At 42.2% G+C, this 27,759-nt stretch overlaps 1 protein-coding gene across 7 annotated transcripts in view; it reads left to right on the top strand.

The window, feature by feature from the left end:
• GPAT3 (glycerol-3-phosphate acyltransferase 3) overlaps positions 1-27,759 on the top strand; it is a 118,738-nt gene that overhangs the window by 44,543 nt on the left and 46,436 nt on the right. For 5 of the 7 annotated variants that reach the window (XM_063603762.1, XM_055111316.1, XM_055111318.1 and 2 more), the window contains 2 exons: positions 5,075-5,334; positions 13,103-13,169. In XM_063603762.1, coding sequence (XP_063459832.1) covers positions 5,194-5,334; positions 13,103-13,169 — 208 coding nt within the window. In that variant the 5' untranslated portion in view covers positions 5,075-5,193. Of the gene's footprint in view, positions 1-4,481; positions 4,927-5,074; positions 5,335-13,102; positions 13,170-27,759 lie in introns of those variants that run through there. The other 2 variants (XM_034958539.3, XM_034958540.3) reach the window with 2 other exon arrangements.

Here is a 27,759-nt window from a genome sequence, read left to right as displayed (position 1 = left end):
GGTGGCGCCTGCCTGTAATCCGAGCTACCTGGGAGGCTGAGGCAGGAGAATCATTGGAACCTGGGAGGCGGAGGTTGCAGTGAGCTGAGATCATGCCACTGCACTCCACCCTGGGCAACAGAGCAAGACACCGTCTCTAAAAAAAAAAAAAAAAAAAAAAAAAAAAAAAAAAAAAAAGAGTATGTGCCTGTAACAATAGCTGAGTGTTGGCCAATCCCAGGAGTCATACTTTAACCACTCATAGACTGCTGAGTGTTCAAACTGTGTTCAAATAAGGCAAACACCAACCTGTAACCAATCTAGCTGTTCTGTTCCTGTACATCACTTTACTTTTTTTGTCTATAAATTTTTTCTGACCATGAGGCACTCCTGGAGTCTCTGTGAATCTGCTGTGATTCTGGGAGCTGCCCGATTTGTGAATTGTTCATTGCTCAATTAAACTCCTTTAAATTTAATTTGGCTGAAGTTTTTCTTTTACAGAAGTTGCTGCTGGCTTTAAACAAGGGTGTGTCAAGAAGTGAAATTCTGTGCAGGTGGAAAAGGGGTAGAATAACAGGCAGAAAGGTATGATGAATGCTGTAGCTTCTGATATCAAGCAATGAGTTCACAGTGGGAAAATTCATCTAATACACAAACCAAGGCAGGATATAATGAAAGCTCAAGAAATGTGTGAAATAAAACCAGAGAAAAGAAAGATTTTATAAAGATACTGGAGATAAGCAATGCAACTTGTCTGTTGAATAAAGTACTTCAAAAGTCTGCTTCACCCCCAGACTTCTGAGTTCTACCATACCTTTTAAATTGAACGAATAGTCTTTGTTTGGCTTCAGCTATGACGTATTATTTGCCATAGGCTTCTACTCATGACAATATTGACAACTGCTCAAAGTTTTTTTAGCCTAAATTCTGTTCACATTGGCCACAATTGCTGTAAAAGCAGAGGCTTGAAGAAGACTTGAATAACACAATGAGTTAACAGGTAAGGGCAGCTGTTTGGAATCAATTATTTTTGCTTTGATATCCATACACTTAGCTGGACCTCAATGGATTTTTTTTTTTCTTTTTAGACAGGGTCTTCTTCTGTTGCCCAGGCTGGAGTGCAGTAGGGTACATGTCGTCAGGACCTCCTGAGGCTGTCATGAAAAAAAAAATATATATATATATGTATACACACACACACATACACGTAGCCTATAATCCTAGCACTTTGGGAGGCCGAGGCAGGTGATCTCCCCGCTATGGATATGACCTATGGATATGACCTATGGATATGACCTTATTTGGAAAAAGGGTCTTTGCAGATTAAGGCAAGAAAAAGATGGAGAGTTTTTGCCCTTGCACCAGGCTGCCTGCTGATCTCTGCATAGAGCTTTGCATATATACAGTATGTATATATATACAGTATACTATATGTATATACACACTTATATATACACTATATATAAGTGTATATATACATACATACTATACATACAATATATATACAATGTATGTATATATATTGTATGTATATACTGTATATATAGTATACGTGTGTACATATATATAATATGTGTTTATTATATATGTATATATGTATATGTGTATATATACACACACTCCTGTATATATATATACACATACACACCTGTATATACATATATATGTAGAGATCAGCTGTTTGTGTGTATATATATATACACACACATATATATACATATGTGTATATATACACACAGGTGTGTAAGTGTATATATATACAGGTGTGTATATATGTTCATAGTTACGGGTGTTAGGACTTGGACATATCTTTTGGGGAGGCATGTATATATATACATGCCTGGATTAATAGGTAAAAAAACAGGATTATGGATAAATTCATTACTAAGCATTGACTATCAACTACCATTTAATACATACTCTCCAATCCCAATAACAACCTCTGCAGGTAGGTGTTATTATCCTTATTTTACAGAGATGGTAATTATAACGGGTTGAATTGCACCTTCCCCAAAAGGTATGTCCAAGTCCTAACACCCCTAACTATGGATATGACCTTATTTGGAAAAAGGGTCTTTGCAGATTAAGTTTAATTCAGGGAAGAATCTCAAGATTAGATCATCCTGGATGAGGGTGGGCCCTAAATCCAGAATAATGTGTCTTTGTAAAAGAAAAGATGGGAAGAAGAGACAGGAAGGTCATGTGAAGACTGAGGCAGAGATGTGTGTGCTGCCACAAACCAAAGAATGCTGGGATCCACCAGAAGCTGGAAGATTCTCCTCTACAGTTTTTGGAGGGAGTGTGACCTTACAGACAGACACCTTGATTTCACACTTCTGGTCTCCAGAACTGAGAGAATCAATTTCTGTTGTGTTAAGTCCTTAAATTTGTGGTGATTTGTGAAGGCATCCCTAGGAAACAAATACAGTAAGTAAAGGGGGTCTTGACTTCAGGGACGGAGAAAGTAGGTTCCTACCTAGGTTTAAGTCTCAAGGAATGGAGGAGGGAGGAGAGGTGAGGAGAGTGAAAGAGAGACAAGGAGAGCGGCAAGTCGGGACCAACTTTCCCCGACTTGAGACAGGGTCAGGATCACCCTACATTTCTTCTCTTCCCTCACCCTCCTCCATCACTGCAAAGATGAGCCTTTGTTACCCTGGGGAGCCTGTGTTGGCTCTCCTGCCTTTTAGGCAAGAAAAAGATGAAGAGTTTTTGCCCTTGCACCAGGCTGCCTGCTGATCTCTGCATAGAGCTTTGTCATTTACCATGCAGTTTCATGCTCACAATCACTTTCAACCCTGAGAAGAACCCATCTTCCTGATAAGAAAGGTGAAGCACAGAAGCACTTGCTCAAACTTATATGTGTTCGTGCTGCTCTCAATCGAAGACTCCAGATCCCATTTTATTACCATTGCACCATACAGCTGTGGACGAATAATTCTTCCGTAACAGTTAAAACAAAACCAAACCAAAACCATTTTGTGGAGTTTGTTCATGAGCACCAAAAATCACTGGAGAGTGTGTGCACTCAGCACACGCAAAGTTGTGTGTATTATCTCCCTTGTGGGGTAAACTTTGGTACAAGGATTTAGCCTTCCTTAGTTATCTTGGTTTGAGGAAATAAAAGGAAAATAAGAGTTTTGCCTGAACATATGGTGTTAAATATGCCAATATAATATTTGAAGTTTTGCACTCAATATATATAGTGTTTGAAAGCAAGGACTTTGGGCAGCTTTCGGTAGTTGTGTTTTCCGTGTTTTTCTAAACTAGCCAACCTTACAGAGGTTTAATTTTGAGAAACCAAGCTCCTAACTTCTTCATTCATACCCCCCCCCCCTTTTTTTTTTAGACTGAGTCTCACTCTGTCTCCCAGGCTGCAGTGCAGTGGCACGATCTCGGCTCACTGCAACCTCCTCCTCCCGGGTTCAAGTGATTCTCCTGCCTCAGCCTCCTGAGTAGCTGGGACTACAGGCATGCGACACCACGCGGGGCTAATTTTTTTGTATTTTTAGTAGAGACGGGGGTTTCGCCATGTTGGCCAGGCTGGTGTTGAACTCCTAACCTCAGATGATCTGCCCGCCTCGCCTCCCAGAGTGCTGGGATTACAGGCGTGAGCCACCGCGCCCGGTCCATAACCTGGTTTTAATCATCAAGTTATAATTTTTTCCGTTCTTAGTGTGGGAGGGGGCTTGTGACAGCTACCTGGCAGTAAGTACTTAAGGCAGACATCTACATTCTTTACAGAGGGACTTCTCACTTCCTTGGCTCCCCACTTCCTCCACACCCTGGGCAGGGACCATTTTCTCTGCAATATTTGCTATCAGCGCTGTTTCAATTCAGTTTGCTGGCCCTCTCAGTTTTTTTCCAGCTTGAAACAACACCTGAAAAGTACCTGTAAGAGATTTTGGTCGAATTCAGCGGCAATCTGGAAAATCCCTTCTCAAAATCCCTTCTGCTCATTCTTAAAAATAGTTCAGGTCTCTAAGAGAACAGCAATGTAGTAAATAACATACAGGGTTTTGCCCTTCGTTGCTCTGATAAGGGCTGGCGCGGTAGAAGCGCGGAGCCTGAACACCCAGGAGACACGTGTCAGCTCGGTGAATGAAGGCTTGCGCCGGCCTGGCATTTCTGTTACGCCTAAGCGCGGATAGTATTGGCTGAATGGTAGGGGAAGGTGTGGTTGGAATCTTCCCCCAGGAAGGGAGTGACAGATACTTAGCCGCAGGGTTTCTGTGCCAGGGAGATGGCGGCTCAGTGGGCTAGGCAACGCGTGGAGAGAGCTTCCTACTCTCGGGATAAGCAAGATTGAGCCCCACAGCTGTAGGCCATGTGGGGAAGGAGGTGTGGAAGCCAGAAGCGGCGTACACGGCTGCGTGGTGCGCTCTGCGTTTTCCTGTCCTTGGAAGCCCTTTCCAAGTGTTCGTTTTACACCCACACAAACAAGACCTCAAGCGTCCCAGATACGTCAGCAGTTCATTCTGCGGGTGAAGAAAATATTGACATTTTTCAGATGAAAACTCTCCTCCTGAAAGGACCTTTGCTGAGTGCTGGGGGAGGCGGGGCGCGGGGAAGAACGGAGACCGCCCAGGAGGCTGCGGCACTCCTGGGCTAAGTCCTGCCAGGGAGCTCCCCCGTTGGGTGACGGAGGAGGTGGGGCGAGGGCAGCGCGCAGAAATAGGGCGCTGGGCGCCCGAGCGCAGCCAGCTTCCAGCACAGCCCGCGGCCCGGTGCCAGCTCCGCCGGCGACCGGTGTGCCAAAGTGCGGTGCTCCCGCAGGGAACCTGGCTCGGGGAGGGCCTCCGTGAGTCATCTGCTGAGTTGTCGCAATCGCCACCCAGAGGAAATCAGGCACCGGGCGGGGCGGGTTCCTGGCTGCGCTCGCGCGCTCTGCCCGCGCCGCGGTGTGCCTCCGCTTACCCGCAGCTCCGACCACTGGCTCGCGCTACCCAGGTCTCCGCACGCCGCGGTGGCTTCAGCCCAGACCTGGGCAGCCAGCGGAGAAAGAGTTAACTGGCAGGGGCGAGGAGGAGCCCAGGGAGGAAGGAAGGATATTGCCGTAATTCTGAAAGTTTTTTTCCTTCCTCTCTTCCCTTCGCAGAGGTGAGTGCCGGGCTCGGCGCTCTGCTCCTGGAGCTCCCGCGGGACTGCCTGGGGACAGGGACTGCTGTGGCGCTCGGCCCTCCACTGCGGACCTCTCCTGAGTGGGTGCGCCGAGTCATGGAGGGCGCAGAGCTGGCCGGGAAGATCCTTTCCACCTGGCTGACGCTGGTTCTCGGCTTCATCCTTTTACCTTCGGTCTTCGGAGTGTCTCTGGGCATCTCCGAGATCTACATGAAGATCCTAGTGAAAACTTTAGAGGTGAGTGCCGGGAGGGATGCAGCCAGCCCCACACCGCTGCGGGCTGAGAACCCGGGGGTGCAGTTCTCAAGGTCAGTGGTCGCGGGTCAGGGGTGTGTGTGCGCGCGTGTGCCTGCGTGCGTGCATTTCTGTTCCTTGCCCGCAGCAGTGCGAAAGTCAGCATCTCGGCTTCTTTCGCGGAGCTGGAGGGATCTAGGCTGGAACCACTGGACCACTCTGTTGTTTCTCTGGTCGAAGGCGAAAAAATCATTCCACTCCCTGAGCATCGTTATTATTTTACTGATTAGAATAACAACAATGCGACCAACTTTTTGTATCAGAGGATTTGCTTATATCCATTATGCAGTGCAGTTTCCGCTTCACCCGCTTGTTTTTACAGCCCCAGGTTTCAGAGGTCCTTTTGTGTACTAAGCCATCCAGTTCAGAAAGGCATCATGTTCTTCTTTATGCCCAAGATAAGAGACCAATTGCTGGATGGCAGAAAGAAATCTTATTTTATTTTAGTGGAGTCATGGAAATTTTATCTAACCAACAGCACTTGAAATGCCATTGAAAAGGTATATATTCTTTGACCTCAGGTCTGCCTACCCTCCTGTTTCCAAATCCTGCAAAGAAAAATGTTAGATGGAAGTAGGCCTGGTAGAGAACAACTGCAGCTTACTCTTAGGGTTTTATTAAGTGTCAAAAGGCTGGGTAGGGTAGGGAGGGCAAGTGCCAACCCCCTTTTACAGAGAGGGAAACTGAGAGTCAGAGATCAGTGGTTTCTTTGAATTAAGTGTTAGAAGCAGGAGTCTTTTTTTTAAAAAAAATTTAATTATATGTATAATATGTGTGTGTGTGTGTGTGTGTGTGTATATTTAACATAAGAGACAGGGTCTTGCTATCTTGGCTAGGCTGGTCTTGAACTCCTGGCCTCAAGCAATCTTCCTGCCGTCACCTCCCAAAGTGCTGGGATTACAGGTGTGAGCCCCACGCCTGGCCAGAAACAGGCATCTCAACTGAGAAGAGGCCCTGCAGCCTAGTGGTTAGGATTAGGGACCCTGGATACAGGTTTGCTTAGATTTGGTACCAAAATTGTAGCTCTGTTTCTCAAAATGTGACCTTAGGGAGGTCATCTACTCTTGTGCCTCATTTTCTGTATCTATAAAATAGGAGTAACAATAACTCCTATTTCCATAGGGTTGTTCAAATGAGTTAAAAGGTATCAAGCACCTTAGAAGGCTGCCTGCACCTACTGTATGAATGCTTGTTGCTATTAAAAGAATAATATGATTACTGAGATTCTGGCATTCCACAGTGCCTTCTAATAAGTTTGGTTCCCATTTTTGTGACCTGTTTTCTCTCTGCCCTTAGGACGTGGCTTTATCTGCTCTTCTTTCTCAGCTAATTGGGTGGCTCCCAGGTATACATCTCTAACCCACTGGACATTGTCTTGTACTTGCTAGCCTCCTGTATTGCCCTAGGCTCTTGTTTGTGGCTATTTCTTTGCCTAGACTTTGAAGTTGTATGTGATTCTTCATCCTCAGTGCTCATGTTTTTAAAGTTCTACTGTTTCTACTTGGGAGCTATTTCTCAGTTTTGAACTCTTCTTATTGACTTTACATTCTGAGCTTGGTCACATTATGCTGTGAATTTCTTAACTGCTTCCTACTGTTAGATCTTCAGAATCCTCTCCCATAGCAGATGATCCTCTTCAGCTGGTGTTCCCTCTTTCTCTGAACTCTGAAATGATTGAACTGCTCTCTCATACAGCAATGTCTTTTGGAATTTATACCCTGTGTAAGAATGGTGTAAAGGTAAATCACACCCACTGGCTTCCAGGGGCTCACTTCTGTCTGTTTTTCTTTAGTAACTCAAGGTCAGCTAAGGACGGAGGCCAGCTAGTTGCTGTCAGCCTGGCAAATTATTATACCTGATAGGATGATCTCCAGTCCAGGATCTGACTTTCAGTTTGACAGGCCAGAGATTTTAATTTTTGTCCTTCTGGATAACTCCAGAGCTGAACTCCTTGTCAATCAAACTGACAAGAATGCCAGTTTTCTAATTCTGGTGGGAGAAACCAGATAACTTGGAAACCAGGTAGGTGACACATCAGGAACCCACCCTGTCTGCTGAGACTAAGTTATTAGGTCAAAGAGATGCTTGATATATGTGGAATTTGAATACAGATTCATTGTGTGAGCCAGCTCTGATTTGTTGGTTGCGGCTGCCTGGAACTCCTATGTTTGGGAGCATCTGAGCTCATCAGGAAAGAGAGCTGTGATCCTGTAGTGATTTCTGCTTTAGGTGCAGGAGAACAGTAACCCAGGATCCTCTATCCTTCAACTAGAACAGTGTTAGATGTTTCGAAGACATTTCTGTTAGACTGGGGTTAATACGGTGGATTGCTTTTCTCAACTATAGGAATAATTCCTTAAGGGATTATGCTGATGTTTAGCATTAGAACATCTTCAGTGCTGGCCAAATACCCTGCCTTTCTGTAGATTGCATTCAAGGCCTAGCCCTTGTATCACTCCTTGGTAAATTCTTAATTGATTTAGTTGTATTTTTCTTTACATTTCATTCCCAAGAATATTCTTTGGGCTCTGATCATAATTGGATATTTCTCAAGTTTCTTTGCTTATAATTTATGTACCATTTAAAAAGATCATTTAGTTTTGTCTATTATATGTTTACTTTGACAAGTTTTACTGTCAATGGGTGACTTTCTCATGACAATAAGCTCAAATTCTAGAAGTTGAAATGTGTGTAGGGTACCCTCTAAATTGCTGATTTTGGTAATTGTTACTTGTTAACTCACTGAACTTTATGCTCTTCTCTGACCCCTTCTTAACCCACTGGTTCAAGTAATTATCATTTATTGAGCACCTACTTCTATTTTCTTCTGCATTGCTGGGTATCTCTAGATGTATGCATAAGTCACTGATATGGCAAGATACTTGAGGATAAGCCTTGAATACTTAGCTTGGAATAAGTTTAGTGATTCTCCAAGCCAGTGATTTTCAAGGGATATATGATAATTTGTTGGATACATATGTTAATATTACAGCTTTATAGTCGAGAAAATTGTTTTAGGAATACAAATTATGAAGAGTAAAACTTGGCCAGGTGCGGTGGCTCACGCCTGTAATCCCAGCACTTTGGGAAGCCGAGGCAGGTGGATCACTTGAGATCAGGAATTTGAGACCAGCCTAACCAACATGGTAAAACCCCATCTCTACTAAAAATACAAAAATTAGCCAAGCATGGTGGTGTGCACCTGTAATCCCAGCTGCTCAGGAGGCTGAGGCTGAGAATCACTTGAACCCGGGAGGCAGAGGCTACAGTGAGCCAAGATCGCGCCACTGCGCTCTAGCCTGGGTGACAGAGCAAGACTCCATCTAAAAAAAAAAAAAAAAAAAAAAAAAAAAAGAAATCAGACTTAAAGCCATTTCTTTTTGGTGAATTTTGGACAGCTACCTTTTTCCCTCCAAGAGGATTTGGAAATTAGGTGGAAAGAGAACTTGGTTGATAAGTATCTTTCAACTTTCCTTGGGGGGCAGAGAATGTGGGTTGTTAGAAGCCACTTTTGTACTTTAGGACCATTTTGCTGACAGAGCTGCCTCTTTTGTGATGCCTTGAGACAGATATGTTCTGAGATACCCCTGTAAGAGATTCAGAACATCTGAAAGAGATATTCTGTCTTTGTATTTGGTTGGATCTGATTGGCTAGAGAAGCTGGCATGGTAAAAGAGAAATAGCTATTTATGGGGAGAAGCGCTGGACAGTCTGGAAAAAACTGGCCATTTCAGAGGCCTAAAATATGGAATATAGGGAAGAGGAGGCTACTTTGTGGCCTACTGTGTGGTAGGCAGCAGCTACATTATCTCTTTTGGCCTTTATGGCCACCCTTGGTATTGTCCCTGTTTTATTTTTATTTTATTTTATTTCTTTTTGTGAGACAGAGCCTCGCTCTGTCACCCAGGCTGGATGGAGTGCAGTGGCACAATCTTGGCTCACTGCAACCTCCCCCTCCCGGATTCAAGTGATTCTCCTGCCTCAGCCTCCTAAGTAGCTGGGATTACAGGCAGGAGCCATCATGCCTGGCTAATTTTTGTATTTTCAATAGAGATGGGGTTTCACTATGTTGGTCAGGCTGGTCTCTGACTCTTGTCCTCAAGTGATCTGCCCGCCTTGGCTTCCTAAAGTGCTGGGATTACAGGCGTGAGCCACCACGCCTGGCCTTGTCCCTGTTTTAGAGATGATGAAATGGATGCCCCAAGACGTTAAAGTCTCTTGTCTGATGTCTGAGATGATTACAGCCAGGAAGTGGCAGAACTGCAATTCAAATGTATATCTATCTAGCTGCAAGGCACAGGCATGTTTTTACTTTCACGGGGCATCAACCTGTAGAAGAAAAGGGTTTTCTAGTGCAAATTCCCTTAGGCACTAAATGTCTGCTTTTTCAACCTTAAACTTAAACTTTGCATATCTTTCCTTTTTTTGAGGCAGGGTCTCCCTGTCACCTAGCCTGGAGTGCAGTGTCATGATGACAGCTCACTGTAGCCTCGACCTCCTGAGCTCAAGCAATCCTCCTGAGTGGCTGGGCCCACAGACGTGTACCACCATGCCCAACTAATTTAAAACTTTTTTTTTTTTTTTTTTTTTGTAGAGACAAGGTTTCACCCTGATGCCCAGATTGGTTCGAACTCCTGGACTCAAGGGATTTTCCTGCCTTGGCCTCCCAAAGTATTGTGATTATAGGCATGAGCCACAGTGTCTGGCCTAAAATTTGCTTATCTTAACACAGTAATTGTGTTATGCAGGGTAGACCTTTAGAGCTATCATTTCAGGAGATGGAATGCATTCTGAAACTTGTCTGGTGCCAAAACATGGAGTGCTTTTGAGCAGATCAGGCTATTTGAGGAATATCACTGTATTAGTTTGCTGGAGCTGCCATAAGAAAGTACCACAGACTGGTGGCCTAAACAACAGAAATTTATTTTCTCAGTTCTTGTAGCTAGAGGTTCAAGATCTAGATGTCGGCAGGTTTAGCCTCATTCTGAGGCCTCTCTCCTAGGCTTGGATGTGGCCGCCTTCCAGCAAGAAGGTGTAGTATCCTCACATGGCCCTTTCTCTCTGTGCTCACATCCTTGTGTCTATTTGCATGTCCAAGTTTCCTCTTCTTACAAGGACATCAGTCAGATTGGATTAGGGCCCACCCTAAGGGCTTCTTTTTAACTTAGTCACTCTTTAAAGACCCTATCTGTAAATATAGTCACATTCTGAGGTACTGGGGGTTAGAGCTTCAACATATGAATTTCGGAGGGACATAATTCAGCCCATAACAGGCACGGAATACCAGCATTTTCCATCATATGAGCATGGAATAATGGTTCTAGTCTAAGATAACTACTATTTGTATAAAATATAAAATCACTCGCCCACAGTGAAAAAAAGTGAGTCTGAGATTAACAATGATTGTTTACAAAATTTTATTTTAATCATATCTGGTTTACTTACAAATGATAATAGGCACTAAAGTTTTAAGTAAAAAACTATGGAAACAGTTACCTCAGTTGAGAAAAGCTGAGTGGTATTAGTCCAGAGTTTGAGAACTCCTGCACTAAATCCGCAAAAGATAACAGGATGCAATCAGATTAAGACCGAGTCTTATGATTTAGTCACTTGTCACTGGAAGCTGGGAGATTGGCCTCTATTTATAGGCTGTTCTCTAAGTGCAAATGGCATGTTCTTGTTTGGCTCTGTGGGTTGTTTTGAAGGGGTCCTGACGTAGTCAGATATCATGCATTACTCCCTGACCTTGATGTACGTTTTAGGTTATTTATTCTCTATCAGTTATGTTCTTATTTATTTGAAAAAATTTTTAACCTCTCTAGTCAACAAACTCTTTTGAGCTTAGCAATAACTGAGGTTTTTGACTTGGCATATTAATAAATCTGTCTCTGGGCTGGGTGCAGTGGGTCACACCTATAATCCCAGCACTTTGGGAGGCCAAGGCAGATGGCTCACCTGAGGTCAGCAGTTCGAGACCACACTGGACAACATAGTGAAACCCCATCTCTACTAAAAATACAAAAATTAGCCGGGTCTGGTGGTGGGTGCCTGTTGTCCCAGCTACTTGGGAGGCTGAGGCAGGAGAATCGCTTGAACCCTGGAGATGGAGATTGCAGTGAGCCGAGATCATGCCATTGGACTCCAGCCTGGGTAACAAGAGCGAAAACTCCTTCTCAAAAAGTAAAATAAAATAAAATATAAAATGGTAGCTCACGCCTGTAATCCCAGCACTTTGGGAGGCTGAAGCCAGTAGATTGCTGAGCTCAGGAGTTTGAGTACAGTCTGGTCGACAAGGTGAAACCCGGTTTTTACAAAAAATACAAAAATTAGCTGAGAATGATGATGCGGGCCTGTGGTCCCAGCTAGTCAGGAAGCTGAGGTGGGAGGATTGCTTCAGCCCGGGAGGTCAAGGCTGCAGCAAGCCCCTGTCTCAAAAAAAAAAAATTTTGTCTCTGCCCCTTCAAGGGTGCTTATGTTCAATAATAATTATTACAATACTTTTTAGTATAAAAGCCCTTGGGATTCTCTAGAATGAGAGACTTGAAAAGTTCACTAGCAGTTTTTGAACTGTGATGTTAATAGTGAATAATTTGGGAAATGTGTAAAAAATGTATAAAGAAAAAAATAAAAAAATCACATCTGGGTACGTTTCTTTATACTCCTAGGTATATTCAAAACAAAGTGAGAGTTGTTTTCCAGTTCTTAAATTCCCTCAAATCTGTAGATCTTCATAATTGTAACATTTTCCTATGCATCTTCATAAGTAACCATGTGGACAGATCATTTTCCGTAGTTCATGATTTCTTTTTCATTCTTTTTTTTTGTTTTTTTGTTTTTTTGAGAGAGTCTCACTCTGTTGCCTAGGCTGGAGTGCAGGTGCCCGATCTCTGCTCACTGCACCTTCTTCCTCCCTGGTTCAAGCAATTCTGTTTCAGCCTCCAGAGTAGCTAGGATTACAGGCATGCGTCACCGTGCCTGGCTAATTTTTGTATTTTTAGTAGAGATGGGGTTTCGCCATATTGGCCAGGCTAGTCTTGAACTCCTGACCTCAAGTGATCCACCCTCCTCGGCCTCCCAAAGTGCTGGGATTACAGGCATGAGCCGATCGTGCCTTAGTTAATGATTTCATCGAGTCCTTTCCAGCTTTCCAAGTCTGTGCTGCCTCTTTCTGCAAGCTTATTTCTGATGCATCTTTGAGTGTGTCCTACCCCTGAATGTCTAATTTGTTGTGAAAATAATTGTTACACTTTACGCCCTACGTTTAGGCCCTTACATGTGTCATCTTGTTTAATGTGACAGCAACCCTATGGGATAGGATCTATTATCCTTATTTTACAATGAGGAAACGGAGGCCTATGGGGAATAAGTAATTTCAAACCCAGACATTCTTGATGCTGTGACCTGTACTCGTGCCCCCCATGCTTCACAGCCTTTTCAAGGAGTAATTTATCAGGACACCAATGCATGTGAGGCAGTTGAGAAAGGGTAAATATTGTCCTTTCCACATTTTATTAGGGTATTATCAGTAAGTGATATAAAAGTATACTTGGGACTTGGAATATTGCTATATCAGAGATTCCCTGGGGTTAGCTCTTTAGTTCAGACACTGCCAGAGCTTGATGTGTAATTTCACTTCCGTATAATCATGGTTGAAGTGTTTTATGTTGTGTCTGTGGGACAGTTTAAATTAATATTTCTTGTTTTTGAACAGTGGGCCACAATACGAATTGAAAAAGGAACCCCAAAGGAGTCGATTCTTAAAAACTCTGCTTCTATTGGTGAGTTTTCCTTTTCATTATGATTGTTACCATATTTAAATTGGGTGGATGTAAACCTACCCAATTTGAACTTGAAATATGCAGAGAGCAGTGTGTTCTATAGGGTTTGGATCTTTCATAATTCTGTCAGTGTAAAATTGCAGCTGCCAGAGTTTTCATGGACTTTTTATTGTAAAGGTGGTAATATGTGTTAGCTCATCTATGTGTTCTTATAGGTATTGTTATCCTTTCTAAGGGCATGTATTTGAAGATGGCTGTCTGTGGTTTTAAAGATGTAGTCAATGGCCAAAAGAAAAAAAAAAAAAGAAAGAAACAGGCTAATGGGAGTTCCTGGGAGTTAAAACCTATTATTGAGGTTTCGTTAACCAACTTGTGATTCTCAAAGTATGTTCCTCAAAGCACTCTTTTCTGCTGAAGGCTAATTGGTAATACATGAAATAAAAAATAATTTTCTTGTGAAATAAGTTTAGGAATCATCACATACTATACTTGCCTTTGGAGAGTATTAGTGCCTACTAATAAAGGCTCAGAAAAGTCCTGCAATAAAGAAACATGCTTGACCAGGTGCAGTGGCTCATGCCTATAATCCCAGCACTGTGGGAGGCTGAGGCCGGCAGGTTGCTTGGGCTCAGGAGTTCAAGACCAGCCTGGGCAACATGGCGAAACCCTGTCTCTACAAAAAATACAAAAATTAGCTGAGTGTGGTGGTGCGCACCTGTAGTCCCAGCTACTCAGAGTGGGGTCCTGAGGTGGGAGGATCACTTGAACCCTGGAAGTTGAGGCTGTAGTGAGCTGTGATCATGCCACTGCACTCTGGCCTGGGCAATACAGTGAAACCTCATTTAAAGAAAAAAAAAGTCAAACTATCAAATACTTTACTGGAAGGAATTTATCTTCTGGAAGCTTTTCTAAAAGGAATTGTAGAAATTGTATTCTGTAGTGAGTTTTGGAAATAACAAAATATTTGACGAAAACATTGGAGTATTTTTGTATAATCGGATTATGATTTTCAAATGATTGAAGCAACTAGTAGAGCTTCATGGTGTATACTTAAACACCCAAATATTATCACCAATCACATTTTTACCAAGTCTGGATATTTCTGGCTATATTTTATCCTTTTTTTAACTGCCAGATACCTTCTCTGAAATATAGCAGCTCTATCATTTAAAAAAAATTATTCTGGGTTCATTAAAAAATGTATGTCCTTATGATTTAAGGAAAGAACAAACTTTGTTGCTGGTTTTCTGTTGTGCTTGGTGAGACTCTGAGCTGTTGATCTTGAGAGAAAATCAGTGGGCCTTAATAGATTGGGGTGATTGTGGTACATGTTTTGGGCCATGAATTTTAATTTAATTTAATTTTCTTATTTAAATTAAATTAAATTAATTAAATTTTCTGCTTTTGAGACAAAGTCTCCCTCTGTCCCCCAGGCTGGAGTGCGGTGGCGAGATGTCGGCTCACTGTAACCTCTGCCTCCCAGGTTCAAGTGATTTTCCTGTCTCAGCCTCCTGAGTAGCTGGGACTACAGGCGTGCGCCACCATGCCTGGCTAATTTTTGTATTTTTAGTAGAGACGGGGTTTCACCATGTTGGCCAGGCTGGTCTCAAACTACTGACCTCAAGCGATCCTCCCACCTTGGCCTCCCAAAGTGCTGGGATTACAGGCATCAGCCATTGCACCCGGCCCAGCCATGAGTTTTAAAGGACACAAAGTATTTCAATTTGGCAGGTGATGGGATTAAAAAATCAGTAGATGAGAGGGTCTAGTAGCGTGGGTTTAGTGTTTTTTTTTTTTTTTTGCCTATACAGAAATGAGAACTTTTTGAATATTTATACTTGTTGGATTACTATTTTTATTATAATCTTTGTCAAATATCTGCTTTTTCTGTTTTTGACCTTTGTCTTTTCTATGGTGTCTCCAGGAAAGAATGGAAGTGAACAGGAGGAGAAAATAGAAATCATAGTATTTTAGAGTAATGCTGATACCCGCAAAATTTGTCATATTTCATTCAGAATGTCTACCCTTCCTTGTAGCCTGTGAAATTGGAAATTGACTGTCACAGTTATTGAACAACTGCAACATGTAGGGCTGACAAAGGATCCAAAGTTGATTAAGACATAGTCCCTGTGGGGAGATAGGCATTGGACAGACCACTGTGATAAATACTGAAATAGGTGCATAAGCAAAGGACAGTGTGAGATCTAATTTCGGCTCTGATATGTACTGCTTTCGTCTCTGCTAATCCCACAGCTGTGCATGGTATGCAACTTTGCTCCCCTCCTGATTTCGTGCTTGGGCATCCAGGGGTACTTAGTACCAGGGGTATTAAGTAAGGGGTGTGTGCCCTGTTGATACATACTAGTATTTGGAGTCATCTGAGAAGTAGTGTCACAATCCTAGACAGACTGATAGAGGGTGATGATGAAACATTGAGTACTTGTGTGCTTGGCTGGTGCAGTTTTTGGCCTTGAGAGCACCATGTCTCTGTACCAAAGTTTAGGCAAGGGTCACAGGCAGGCCAAGGACCCCAGGAGTGTAGGTACAATTTTGAGGTGTGTCTGAATGATATAGTCCTGAAAATAGATTTTGAGGAGCTGAGAGGGAGAGTTATGCTTATTTTCTGCACTGAAAAACTTCCTTCTACTGCTCTTTTTTTTTTTTTTTTTTTTTTGAGATGGAGTCTTGCTCTGTCACCCAGGCTGGAGTGCAGTGGCAGGATCTCGGCTCATTGCAAGCTCCGCCTCCCAGATTCCCGCCATTCTCCTGCCTCAGCCTCCCGAGTAGCTGGGACTACAGGTGCCCGCCACCACGCCCAGCTAATTTTTTGTATTTTTAGTAGAGACGGGGTTTTACCGTGTTAGCCAGGATGGTCTCGATCTTCTGACCTTGTGATCTGCCCGCCTTAGCCTCCCAAAGTGCTGGGATTACAGGCATGAGCTACTGCGCCTGGCCTCTGCTGCTCTTTCATTTAGTGAAACACATTTTTTTTTTTGAAATGCATTTCAAGTCTCCCTTCCCAGTTAAATCCCTCTTGCATTGTATTTCTTCTGTGCTTTTATTGAATAAGCCAACTGAAAGCTGAGCCTAGGCAAATTATTATCTTTGTGGTTAAATAATTATCTTCTGTCTTTAGCCATATTCTGCTGTGTCTTTTATTTAAAAGCTATTTAATTTGTTGAACTTCAGATATGATTATGGGTAAATCTCGTTAAGAAGCTCTGTTATTGCACTTTCACCTTCCTCTTCTTCTTCCCTTTTTTTTTTTTTTTTTGAGATGGGGTCTGGCTGTATGGTGCCAAATTCCTGGCCTCAAGCAATCCTCCTGCCTCAGCCTCCCAAAGTGCTGGGATTACAGCCATGAGCCATAGTGCCGGGCCATATCTTAACTCTTCTAAGCTTAAGGACTTTTCCTCATTGTTAACACAAAGAAAAAGGTAAATCTTTTTCCCCACTTCAAGTAACTCTGTTATTCTGAGCATTAAACTTCAGTGGAGATTATAGTTACCCTTCTACCCTAGTTTTGTCCCCTGAAAGCAGAAGTGCTGGAGCCACAGCATAGAAGGCTAGCACAAGAAAATACAGGAATAATGGCTCGTTTGCTTCTTTTTATCAGCTGTGCTTTGGTTGCTCCAGCCATAGGACAAATACCCTGGGACTTGGTCTGACTGAGATCTTAGCAACTTTTATTTTAGCCTGTTTTAAATATACAAAGGATCGTTTGACTTTTAAGAGGCACCAGCCTTACTCTTTGGGCATCTGATTTCCAGGGATTATGATGCTGTTAGGTTGGAGTTTGAATCGGCTCATAGCTTTGGTAGTAATTGTGATTAATATTAGTAATTATGTAATTTTAGTGACTCAAGATGAATTGTACTCTAATTGCATTATGACACTAGGACATTTTAAATGATTACCATGAAAAGTCACCAAGCATGAATAAAGGCCTGCATTTACCTGGGAGTGAGTCATAAACACCACAAATACATAAAGGCGGTGGCTTGTCATTTTGGCATTGTTCCCTTAGAGGCTGATGCTGGCGTGACTCAGCATTGTTGGCCACAAAGTGCATGTAACCACTGCAAGTCTTACCCCATGCCCTGCTCCAGCGGCACCACACACGGAGACTGTGGTCACATGGCCTGCTGTTGATTTAGCTCCTGTGCTAAATTTCTCTCTGCCTTGTATCTCATGCCCCCAAGTCTCTGCCCCTTTGCCCACCTAAACACTCAAAAAGGAGAAGGTACTAAGGTGAAATTTCGGTTGCTATACCTATTTGGAGAGAATTCAGGTTGCCTAACATGGCCCTCTAATTTTACTTTGGGAATTTTTTTCTGTGAGGCAATTGACTAACTACTTGAAATCCTGTATACATTGATTATATGAACATTAATAAAATCTTATACATTCACAGAAAATATGGGATCATATTTTGTGACAGAAGTTTGAGAAATATCAAGTCAGGTGGGGTCGTGCATGCCTGTACTCCCAGATACTTGAGAGGCTGAAGGGGGAGGATCTGGAGTTTGAGTGTAGCCAGGGCAAAATAGTGAGACCCATCTGAAAAAAAAAAAAAAAAAGAAAATTGAGGAATATTTTTATATACTTATTTTGTTTTGGACAGGCCATTTTTGATAGTTTAAATTAGCTAACTTGATTTTATGGTGTAAACTCTGTGAATACAAACCAGTATGTGTTGCCCTCAAGAATATGAAGTGTAATGCATGTAATGGGGTTACCTTATTGCTAAAATACAGGAACTTGTCTAGCTACTTGTAGAGAGCAACATAATTCAGTTACGGGGTTGGAAGGATTATAGGTCGGGGCTTTCTTTTTTATTTTGCATGTGTGTGTGTGTGTATATATATATGAAATATTATGTATTAGTATGTGAAATATATATTATTAGTACATTATATTATTATTATTTTTTTAAGACAGGGTCTCACTCTATCACCCAGGCTAGAGTGCAGTGGGGCAATCTTGGCTCACTGCAACCTCTGCCTCCCGGGTTCCAGCAATTCTCCTGCCTCAGCCTCCTGAGTAGCTGGAATTACAGGGTGCGACACCATGCCTGGCTAATTTTTGTATATATTTATTATTATTATTATTATTATTATTATTATTATTGAGATGGAGTCTGGCTCTGTTGCCCAGGCTGGAGTGCAGTGGTGTGATTTTGGCTCACTGAAACCTCTGCCTCCTGGGTTCAAGAGATTCTCCCACCTCAGTCTCCTAAGTATCTGGGATTACAGGCATGCACCACCAAACCTGGCTAATTTTTGTATTTTTAGTAGAGATGGGGTTTCACCATGTTGGCCAGGCTGGTCTCAAACTCCTGACCTCAAATGATCCACCTGCCTCAGCCTCCCAAAGTGTTGGGATTACAGGTGTGAGCCACCACGCCTAGCCCATTTTTTAATTTTTAAATAGAGATGAGGTCTCACTATGTTGCCCAGGATGGTCTTGAACTCCTCAGGATGGTCTTAAGTGATTCTCCTGCCTTGGCCCCCTAGGTGCTAGGATTGCAGGTGTGAGCCACCATGCCCAGCTGTGTTTTTCTTTTTCTTTTTTTTCAAACATATTTTAAAGAATTGAAAAAATATACAGATAGGTTTCACCATGTTGCCCAGGCTGGTCTTGAACTCCTGGGCTCAAGCAATCCATCTGCATCCGTCTCCCAAAGTGCTGGGATTACAGCCATGAGCCCCCACACCCAGCTGAGTTTTTCTTTAGCATGGCCAAATGTCCCCCTGCTTGCATTAGTCTATCCCTATTTGTGAATATTGTGTCTGATGATGATGATGATGATGATGATGATGACAATTTTCAGACATACACAAAAGTAGAGAAAATAGTAAATGAGCCCCATATCACGAGATTCAACATTTGTCGAGATTTTGCCATGCTTGATTCATTTATCAACGCTCTCATTTTTTTGGTAAAGTTTTAAAATTTAGATACAAAATCTCATGTCTTTTAATGCATAAAGGACTTTTTCAAATAACCACAATGCTATTATCCCTTTAGCAAACAATAATTTCTTAATATCATCTAATATATTGTCCATATTTAGATTTCCCTAACAGTCTCAAAATGTCTTTATAATTGATTTGTTTGAAATGAATTTCAGTCATGGTTCACAAAAACATTTATTTTTTAATTTTTTGCAGTGCTTTAAGTTGGAAATATGGAAGTTTTTTTGTGGGGGCAGGGGTGCAATTTTATTTCTTGGAACAAAAATTACTTAATAGCAACTGATTCTGATAAAACTCACTAGAGTACTGTGCATTTTAATCTTTACATCTTAACATAGCTCTGTAGAAGGCAAAAGTTTGATTGTTAGGTTAGTCATCTGTATTTCTTTTACGTACAATATTATAAAAATTTAGTTCAATCACTTTGGAGAGCAATTTGGCAATACTTAGGAAAGTTAAAGACCAGAAAATTACACAACAACCCAACAATTCTATATCTCCTAAAATATCAAATGTACCCAGAGCCTCAGCATATATGTATTAGGTGACTTGTTACACGTGTTTACAACCAGTGAAAATGTGGAGACAATCCATCAGGAGGAAAGTTAATATGTAAGCTGATTTATTTATACTGTACAGCAGTTAAACTGAATTAACTGGACTTACATGGAAAGAAAAAGGAGATGAATTTCAAACCATATTGAGAGAAAAGAAAATATATAGTATAATAACATTTATTTAAAATTTAGAATCACAAATAGATACTATACATTTATGTGAATATATAATATATGCATGGAAATTATATATACTATAGGGCAGTATATTGCGCCTGGCTGGGACAGGTTATCTTCAGGAGGGAGAGCAAGAGGTGGTGAGGAGGGGCTTTAACTGTATTTATAATTTTTTTTCTTTAAAATATACCTGGGCTGCGCGCAGTGGCTCATGCCTGTAATCCCAGCACTTTGGGAGGCTGAGGCGGGCGGATCACGAGGTCAAGAAATCGAGACCATCCTGGCCAACATGGTGAAACCCGGTCTCTACTAAAAATACGAAAATTAACTGGGCGTGGTGGTGCGCACCTATAGTCCCAGCTACTCAGGAGGCTGAGGCAGGAGAATCGCTTGAACCTGGGAGGCGGAGGTTGTAGTGAGCCGAGATTGCGCCACTGCACTCCAGCCTGGGAGACAGAGTGAGACTCCATCTCGGAAAAAAAAAAAAAAAAAAAAAATCTATCTATCTATCTGTCTATCTATCTATCTATCTATCTATCTATCTATCTATCTATCTGAAGCAAATATGACAATGAGTATTTTTTTTCTTGTTAAACTCATCTTTGGGGGGTTAAATTTATATTGTAAACATAAAAAAGAGAAAACCCCAACCAAATAAAACATCAGTAGTCATTCAGCTAATGTTTATTCTGACAATTAGAACTAGTTATATATGAATGGAAGATAGGTACCTTCTTGGGATGTGATTTGATGGTTATCTGCTCCAAAACACAGCTCCATTCAGCCTGACCAGTGCCTGGAATTTAAACTGAAACCTATGGAACAAAGGAGTTTTTAATAAAAATACATTACCTCTTAGAGCTGGCTTTCTCAACCTCAGCACTACTGATACTTTGGATTGGGTAATTCTTTGTCGTGGGCAACAGTCCTGTACAATGTGAGATGTTTAGCAGCATCTCTGGCCTCTACCCAGTAGATGACAGACAGTAGCACACTCCCATTCGTGACAACCAACAATGTGTGCAGACATTGCCAGTTGTCCCCTGGGGGCACTTCTCTCTCCTTCCCTCACCCCACCCCTGCTCATTTGTGAATCACTGCTCCTAGAGAAGAATGCATTAGTGTATTGGTCCCCACTATCGTTAGCGTGATTTTAGTTTTCTAACAAATAGGCCCTTGAAGGAGCAGAATTTGATGCTACAGTTTTTGGTGGTTGATTTGGGAAGAATAGAATGACAAAGTAAGGCATAGGTGGGGGTGCTTAGATGAGCAGCAGGATTGGCAGATGGTGGAAGAGGAGGCAGGTTCCTTAAGGAAAGGTAGGAAGCAGACAAAGAAATCGTCCTTCAAACTTTGCCTCATAATCTAATGAGAATATACTGGTCTATTTTGGAGGGAGCTTTACTTAAAGTGGATTAGAGACTGGCATATAACTGTGCTTTATGGACTGAATGTCTATGTCCCCCCCTTCCCAAATTGATATGTTGATATGTTGATCCTAACACCCAAAGTGATGGTATTAGGAGGTGGGGCCTTTGGGAGGTAATTAAGTCATGAAGGTAGAACCATAATGAGTGGGATTAGTGCCCTTATAAATACGGGCCCCAGGGAGTTGTCTAGCCCCTTCCATCATGTGAGGACACAGTGAGAAGATAGCCATCTGGAAATCGGAAAGAGAGCCCTCACCAGAACCTGACCCCACTGGCCCCCTGATCTTGGACTTCTAGCCTCCAGACCTGTGGGAAAATGAATTTCTGTTTTTTGTAAGCTACCCAGGCTATGGCACTCTGTTATAGCAGCCTGAAGTGACTAAGGCAGTGCTCTAAACCTCTGAAAGTAAATGACTTAGCATTTAACTTTGACCACTGATGAATGAGCAGGATGAAGTGGTTCTGGCAGGAAATGAGAAGGTAAAAGGTCAGATCAGAGCTATGGTCCTACGTAACTGCATTGCGAAGTGATGGGTGTGAAGAGAGGGAATTAAGCCTTGAATCACAGAAAGGAAGGCTCCCATCTAAGGAAACTAGCTAGGACATTCATAAAATGTCTTGAATTATTTTTTAGATTGTTTTTCTTTTCGAATAGTAGTAACAACGTGGATAGTATTCCTATGCCTTACCTCTATTTTCAGTGAAACTAGTTAAAAAAAATGTAACTAAGCAGTTTTAAAATTTTCTGTCTCTAGCACTAACTGCTGAAGGTCTGGTTGGTGATTTAGCTGCATTAGTCCAAAACCCCTCAGCAGCTTGGAAGAGGGTACCTGCATCTCAGAGTTGTGGAGGTTTGAAAAAGTTGAGTGAGGACTGAGATTCAAAGATTATTTGAGGCCGGGCATGGTGGCTCATGCCTGTAATCCCAGCACTTTGGGAGGCTGAGGCAGGTGGATTGCTTGAGCCCAGGGGTTCAAGACCAGCCTGGGCAACATGGTGAAACCCTGTCTCTACAAAAACTACAAAAAATAGTCAGACATGGTGACTCAGGAGTCTGAGGTGGGAAGATCTCTTGAGCCCGGGAGGTCAAGGGTGCAGAGAGCTGAGATCGCACCACTGCACTCCAGCCTGGACGACAGAGTGAGAGCCTGTCTCAAAAAAAAAATAAATAAATAAAATAAAATAAAATAAAATAAAATAAATTATTTGAGAGGGAGAAGATAATAGGATCAGACAATAGTCCCTTATAGTCAACTCAAGAATACATAGCCTTTTATTTATTTATTTAGGGAGACAGGGTCTCCCTCTGTTGCCTAGGCTAGAGTGCAGTGGTAAGGATCACTGCTCACTGTAGCCTTGACTTCCCAGGCTCAAGCTGTCCTCCCACCTCATCCTCCTAAATAGCTGGGAGACTACAGGTATGCACTACCAAGCCTGGCTATTTTTTTCCTTTTTGTAGAGGCGGGGTCTCATTATGTTGTCCAGCCTGGTCTCGAACTCTTGGGCTCAAGTGATCCTCTTGCCTTGGCCTCCCAGAGTGCTCAGATTAAAGGCTGGCTGCCTTATTTATTTAGGGAAGTTCTCTTTACTGTTGATAGGAGCAGACCTCTTAGCCAGTATCTACCACATTGAAAATACAGCTTGTCATTTTAGAAGTATTCCCCAAACCAGGCTCCCCACCCTCTGCATATCTCCTGGTCTCTTTATCCCCCAGAGAAAAATCCCAATCAAAACTCCAAAGCTTCTTTATTTTGTTTCTATCTTTTAGGCAAGAACCTGTCAATGATAATAATCATAATCACCACCATTTTTTAAACATTGGCCCCACTGTTCCATATTATTTATTATATATGAGGGGGTCTTGTTAATCATGATTTTACTTGCTCTACATTGCATGGCTGGTCAAAGGCAGCTTGAAAAGAATCCCAGTTTGTCTGTTCTACTCAAAAGCCCCTGTTACCACTTTCTACTACTGTCTTACTATGCCTTCCTTACTAGCTCCTCTGGTCCATACTTTCTGATTCTCCTCTTGATGTTTAAGGTGACTCCTCTTCTACACACGGAATGGAATGGAAGCTCCCTCTTTTTTTTTTTTTTTTTGAGATGGAGTCTTGCTGTGTCACCTAGGCTGGAGTTCAGTGGCGTGATCTCGGATCACTGCAACCTTTGCCTCCCGGGTTCAAGTGATTCTCCAGCCTCAGCCTCCTGAGTAGCCAGGACTATAGGTGTACGCCACCATGCCCGGCTAATTTTTGTATTTTTAGTAGAGACTGGGTTTTGCCATGTTGGCCAGGTTGTTCTCAAACTCCTGACCTCAGGTGATCCACCTGCCTTGGCCTCCCAAAGTGCTGGGATTACAGGTGTGAGCCACTGCGCCTGGCCTCCTCTTCTGAGAGTTGGCTTTGTCACTGTGACATAATAAGAAATATGTATTGAACTTCTGCTCCCTCTCCCGTTCCTGTCACATAGGTCCTAAAACCTTTGGCATCTCTGCAGTGATAAGTGATAGTGTCTTTGTGTATGCTGATGAGATGACTGGTGGCTGGGAGCTCCTGGATAGATAGCCTCAGGATGGTGGCTGATTGCCAGGGGAGCCAAACATGTGATTACAGGGTTGGAACTTTCAGCTCCCCTCCACATTGCTCCCCAAAGGGCAATGATTAAATCGATCATGCTGATGTCATGAAGCTTCCATAAAAACTAAAAAATACAGGGCTTAGAGAACTTTCAGGTTGTTGAACACATCCAGGTGCCTGGTGGGCGGTGCACCCCAGCTTCATGGGAACAGAAGCTTCTGTGCTAGGGACCCTTCTGAACCTTGTCGTCAGTGCAGTATTCATCTGGCTGTTCATTTGTGTGCTTTAAAATATCCTTTGTAATACATCAGCACTAGTAAGTAAAGTGTTTCCCTGAGTTCTGTGAGCCATTCTAGCAAATGACTGAACCTGAGGAAGGGACTATGGGAACGCTCAATTTATAGCTGGTAGATCAGAAGTACCAAAGGCTTGGACTTGCAATTGGCACCTGAAGTGGAGGTGGTCTTGTAGAACTGAGCCCTTCATTTGTGGAATTTGACTCTAACTCCAGGTAGATAGTGTCAAAATTTAATTGAATTATGGGACATCTAGCTGGTGTCGAAGAATTGTTTGGTGTGGGAGAAAAACCCACACATCTGGGGTCACAGGAGTGTTCTGTGTTTTGGTGAGAGTATAGTAGAAGAAAAGTCAGTTTGTTTTTTTCTTATTATATAGTCACTTACCAGGAAGCTCCTAACAGTTTGTCCTTATCAATGAAATTTTTGAAGAAACAAATCTATTAAGAATATTTAGCATTACAATCAAAGATACCATACATAAATACCAAACCACAAGGCTGACATTTTAAGTGAATTAATGGTTCATTTGACAGTGGAGTTTTATGAATGCTTCTGTGCTGTGGGATTTCTTGTTTAATCAAGTTAGCTGTATCCAAATCAACAGAGTTAATGTGGGCTGCCAGCCAAGATGTAGGTCAAGAGTGGGTTGTTAAAATGTTAGTCGTTAAAATGAAACTCTGTTAAGACCATTCTGGCCAACATGGTGGAACCCTGTCTTGACTAAAATACAAAAAAATAGCCGGATATGGTGGTGCACAGCTGTAATCCCAGCTACTTGGGAGGCTTAGGTATGAGAATCACTTCAATCCAGGAGATGGAGGTTGCAGTGAGTTGAGATTGCACCACTGCACTCCAGCCTGGGTGACACAGTGAGACTCAGTCTCAAGAAAAAAAAGAAAAAGAAACAAACAAAAAAGGGAACTCTGCCTGTTATTCTCAACGCTAACTGTCAGTTATTCTCTGACAGTTATATATATAACTCTGCCTGTTATTCTCAACGCCAATTGTCAGTGCTAACTGACAATTGATTAGTGTCCTCAGCTCCACCCCATCCCCATTTATGCATCAAAACTCACAGTTAATTATGTGGCTAATATTTATATTTGGGGTTAAAATTTTCCTATTTTATAATCAGCATTGATTATTTTGTAAGTTTTTGGAGAACTACTGGAATATGCAATGATGAAAAAAGAACTAGATTTTCTCATCTACGGTTCTCAAAAAAAAAAAAAAAGTAAATCTATTGCTTCTAGCCTAGTATTTGTCTTAGTCCACTCAGGCTGCTATAACAAAATACCATAGAGTGGGTGGCTTATAAACAACAAACACTGATTTTTCACAGTTCCGGAGGCTGGAAAGCCCAAGATCAAGGCCCAGCTTCCTGGTTTGTACAGGGCTGTCCTTTTGCTGTAACCTCACATGATGGGAGGAGTGAGGGATCTTTTTAGGACCTTTCTTATAAGGGCAATAGTCCCATTCATGAGGGCTCCACCCTCATGGTCTAATTACCTCCCAGAGGTCCTACCTCCAAATACTCTGACATTGGGGATTAGGTTTCAACACACTAGTCTTGGCAGATGCAAACATTTAGTCTATGGCAGTACATTTAACTTGGTTTTGATAACTGAGAGATGCTAGCAGAAAATTACTCAGTTATAAAAAAGGGGAGGGGTACAAATTATTCTATTACAAATGTGCAAACCATGTAGAAATGGGAGTATTGAAGTTACCTTTATTTTAGTAAAGCTTTTGATTCTATTCTAATCCCAAATAACAGGGTCAGCAAATCCATTCTGCCTGTTCCCTTGCCATCATCCTGGAAGACATCACTAGTTGATGAAGTTTGACTCTAACTTAGGGGTATCCAGTCTTTTGGCTTCCCTAGGCCACATTGGAAGAAGCATTGTCTTGGGCCACACATAAAATACACTAACACTAACAACAGCTGATGAGCTTAAAAAAAAACTGCAAAAAAATTTCGTAATGTTTTACTGTTGAATGTGGCCCAACACACATTTATATGCAGCCCACAGGCCATGGGTTGGACAAGATGCCCTAAACCATGATATGTCCTCAGAACTCTTTCATGCAATCCAGCAGACAGCTACTCATGTCTCATTGTTTTGGAGTTGGCCTTTGCACTACCTCTGATCTGGAGGATAGACAGGGGTTCTCACGCTGTGTACCAGAGAGGGTCACTAACTGAGAGTTGGGGAACATGTTGAGTAGCTGGGTTTTGGCATGCATTTGATTTTATTGTTTGAGGTAGTATTGATGAATTTGACATAATGTAAAGGGCAATGAAGTTGATTGGAGACTCAGAGTTTTAAACAATGTAGGAAACCGGAATAGAATTTAAAGTCATCTTGACTGGGTGTGGTGGCTCATGCCTGTGATCCCAGCACTTTGGGAGGCCGAGGCAGGTGAATCACCTGAGGTCAGGAGTTCGAGACCAGCCTGGCCATCATGGTGAAATCCCATCTCTACTAAAAATACACAAAATTAGCCGGGCATGGTGGTGCATGCCTGTAATCTCAGCTACTAGGGAGACTGAGGTAGGAGAATCACTTGAATTGGGGAGGCGGAGGTTGCAGTGAGCCAAGATCATACCACTGCACTCCAGCCTAGGCGACACAGCAAGCCTCTGTCTCAAAAAAAAAAAAAAAGTCACCTTGACAGTTTTGATGAATGAGCCATCAGAGAGCGGGACTGCTTTCAAGATTGTTTACCCATAGCTGATGCTCTAAAATGGGATTAAAAAGACTGGGCTGGGTTACGTGATAAAGGTGTGCCACAGAATGACAGAGGCAGAGGTTTAGACAACCAGTGAAAAACAAGGCAAAACAGAACCTAAAAAGATGCTGCAGTGCTAACAGAACCAGCACATTCAACCACACAGCCATGACTGAACCACTCACCCTGGTTTCTGCCTGCAATATGAAAGGAGATCATTCTGGATGGGGGACATTGGCAAATGTTTTTTGGTGGATATACTGGTGTTGAAGCGGCCATGTGGAGATGGATTGGGATTAAATAAAGTGAGAAGACTGTCTAAACTGGAGGGATGAGGGAATAGCTTAATTAGCAATGGGAGTGTATTTAGTTTATAGAAGGGACAAAACATAGAAATAAGGTTGTGGGAAAGCAAGATTGGGTTCTGGAGGCCCTAAAAACAAAGCAGTTTGGATTTGATGTAAAAGCATAGATAAACCCAGGTTAACTGTTCATATTAAGGGTGGCAAAGAGGAAATTCTGAAGCCTGAAAAATGGTTAAGAGATCTGTGAATCTGTTAAGTGAGATCTGTGAAGGCTGATTACTGAATTTAGAGAAAAACCAAGGGATGACTCATATTAAGTTGGTTAACTAAGTTGGAAAGAGGAAGCAAACCCACATTTTCTCAAATTCTTAAGAGATGGAACAAAAAGATTGGCTTAAATGGAAATAAAAGAATTATATTGTATATAAGAAAACACTTCTTGTTAGCAAAAAATGATTAGAAAACTGGACCAGACTAGCAGGTAGATTATATGAGATCTTTTCCAAGTAGGATAAATAGTTTAGAATTTTGGGAG

Source organism: Pan paniscus, chromosome 3, assembly GCF_029289425.2.
Source record: "Pan paniscus chromosome 3, NHGRI_mPanPan1-v2.0_pri, whole genome shotgun sequence".
NCBI classification, from domain to species: domain Eukaryota; kingdom Metazoa; phylum Chordata; class Mammalia; order Primates; family Hominidae; genus Pan; species Pan paniscus.
The sequence above is the reverse complement of the archived record's forward strand: the minus strand, read 5'-3'. Positions and strand labels throughout refer to the sequence as shown.